This window comes from Peromyscus eremicus, chromosome 8a (assembly GCF_949786415.1).
Source record: "Peromyscus eremicus chromosome 8a, PerEre_H2_v1, whole genome shotgun sequence".
NCBI lineage: Eukaryota > Metazoa > Chordata > Mammalia > Rodentia > Cricetidae > Peromyscus > Peromyscus eremicus.
The window spans coordinates 84,000,532-84,003,223 of NC_081423.1; the positions used below are offsets into that span (position 1 = coordinate 84,000,532).

Consider the following 2,692-nt stretch of genomic DNA (forward strand, 5'->3'; position numbering starts at 1 on the left):
CTCGGAGCAGACCCTTAGGTAGAGGGAGAAGACTGGTGGGGTCAGCAGCTCTGTCTGCGGGAAAGGGTGGTGTCAGTGGTAAGACGTTCCTCTCCCTGCTCTCGTCAGACGCGGCCACGCCTGTTCCTTCGGTCCTTCCCACCTATCAGCCCTGATGAATTCCAGGCTCTCTTCCAAATACTGGAATAAGGTAGAAAAAGATTAAATAAAGCGGTTCCGGAGAGAGCGAGCGTCCCTCCCCAGGATGGGGCTGCAGAGCCCGGCTCGCTCCGTGCCAGGCTCCGCCTGGGGGACGCTGATTGGTCCGCGTCGTGTGACGTCACGAGAGGGTTTTTAATGCTCAACCTGAGCGGCGGCGCCGCCAGGTCCGCTGTGGATGGAACGCGGCGTGCGGGGCTCCGGTCCGCGTCGCTGGCGGGGAGTGCGGCTGACTGAAGGTAAAGGGGGGTGTCCGGGCGGTGCAGGGCCTCCGGCTTGCGGGGTTTGGGGGAGCCGGTGGCGGCAACGGGAGGAAGGCAGGCAGGACAGTGGCAGGACCGTGGGGATGGCGCTCACAGCCCCCGAGGGCGTGTCGGCGGTGTGGGTTTGCGGAGGGCGTGTGGGAGCCGGACAGGGTCGGGGCTCGCTCTTCGGGCACACTGCCCGACCGTCTCCCTCCTGCGAGGATTCTCCTCCGGGGAACGGAGGTCATAGCGTCTGCTTCCACTCCTCAAGCTGGGAGAGGCGCAGTAAAACGACCTTCCGCGGGATCTAGCCCGCAGGATCCCGCACCCTCGAGGATCATAGCCCCTGAGGGTTTCTCTGGCCTGGGACCTCTCCTAGGGCCCCTTGGGCAGGAGGACGCCTGTGTTACACCTGTAGCTTTTTTTTTTTTTTTTTTTTTTTTTGGTTAAGAAAAGGGGAAGAAGGAAGACACGTGAGATGTGAGCGGTTAGAAGCGCCTGCCCTAAAGCCTGAGGACCCCATTAGATCCCTGAGACCCACATACTCACTTGTCCTGACTCCCACACCCAAGCTGTGTGTGGCTTATACATGCACAAAATCATTTTTTAATGTGGAAAAAGAGGCACCTAACAGCCTTTTTTAATAAAAGGGATTTTTAGAAGGGTGGGATGTTGATTTAGGAAAGGATCCAGAAGCGGCAAATTGATGTTTATTCTAAACGGTTCTTTTTTTTTTTTTTCTCTCTTGACTTTTCCTTGTTTAGATAACCCAGTTTGTGCTACCTGCCGTTTCAAGGTCTCCTCCTCCTCCTGGCCTCTACTGGAGCCCCAGACCTGCTCCTTAGGTCCACCCTGCACCCTAGCTCGCCATGGGGAACCACTTGACTGACATGGCACCCACAGCCTCATCCTTTTTACCCCACTTTCAGGCCCTACATGTTGTGGTCATTGGGTTGGACTCAGCTGGGAAAACTTCCCTTCTTTACCGCCTCAAGTTCAAGGAGTTTGTCCAGAGTGTCCCCACCAAGGGCTTCAACACTGAGAAGATCCGAGTGCCCTTGGGGGGGTCCCGTGGAATCACTTTCCAGGTGTGGGATGTTGGGGGTCAGGAGAAGCTGCGGCCGCTGTGGCGCTCCTACACCCGCCGGACAGATGGACTGGTGTTTGTGGTGGACTCTGCCGAGACCGAAAGGTTAGAGGAGGCCAAGGTGGAGCTACACCGGATCAGCAAGGCCTCAGACAACCAGGGGGTGCCAGTGCTGGTGCTGGCCAACAAGCAGGACCAGCCCGGGGCGCTGAGTGCGGCGGAGGTGGAGAAGAGGCTGGCAGTCCGGGAGCTGGCAGCCGCCACGCTCACCCATGTGCAGGGCTGCAGTGCCGTGGACGGGCTGGGCCTGCAGCCAGGACTGGAGCGTCTGTATGAGATGATTCTGAAGAGGAAGAAAGCACCTCGGGCAAGCAAGAAGAGACGGTGACCCGAGACTGCCCCTACCCTACCTACTAGGGGTCAGTACAGATGATAGGCAGGGCCCGTGACCTCTCAGCCAGCCTGGGTGCTGGACCTCTCCACCTCAAAGGACTGAAGGAGCATGGGGAGGGGGTCCTGATTCGGTGCCACGTGGGGGAGGGGAGATGAAGCGTCTTCTGTGCTCCTCACCTCTAGAGGGTAGAGGCTGCAAGAGCGGAGACATACATGTAAATGCTGACTCTACCTCGACCCTGGTTCTCGGTTTCCTTCCCTAGCGTTTTATTTGGATGTGTATTTTTATTTTTTGCAGGGGGAGGGTGCACAGAGAGTTGCCCAGAGAATGCATTTGGGATGAATGGAGAACACCTCCTCTCGCCCCACGGTTGGGGGAGGGGTCTCCTCAGCTGCTCTTCTAGTCACAATCTTTTGGTGTCTGTGAAAGTGCCAAGAGTCCCCTCCCCCCCAGTTTGTAGATCCCCACCCCTTTTTATAAGCTTGTGTGTCCTCTCTATTACTGTTTTTTAGCATTTGCCTATAAGTTATTAAAGTTGGATGATTCTAGCTCATGTTTTGATCTGGCAATTTCTTCTCACTTACGTAGCCCTATGGAGAGTTCGGGATGTACATGGAGCGTTGGGGGAGGGGGACTGCTTCTCCTGAACTGACAAACACTGACAAATTAGACTGTGTACTTATGGGGTGGCCAGTACAAATTCTGCAGGTAATTGAAAACCCCTAAGGCTGTTGCTGCCTGATCTAGTTTTAGGGGTCATGGCTCCTT

At 56.2% G+C, this 2,692-nt stretch overlaps 1 protein-coding gene across 1 annotated transcript; it reads left to right on the forward strand.

The window, feature by feature from the left end:
- Positions 1-352: 352 nt before the first annotated feature.
- On the forward strand, positions 353-2,433 carry Arl4d (ADP ribosylation factor like GTPase 4D). Its single transcript, XM_059269743.1, has 2 exons — positions 353-437; positions 1,208-2,433. The coding sequence occupies exon 2, from the start codon at positions 1,313-1,315 to the stop codon at positions 1,916-1,918; it is 606 nt and encodes a 201-aa protein (XP_059125726.1). The 5' UTR covers positions 353-437; positions 1,208-1,312; the 3' UTR covers positions 1,919-2,433.
- Positions 2,434-2,692: the final 259 nt, after the last annotated feature.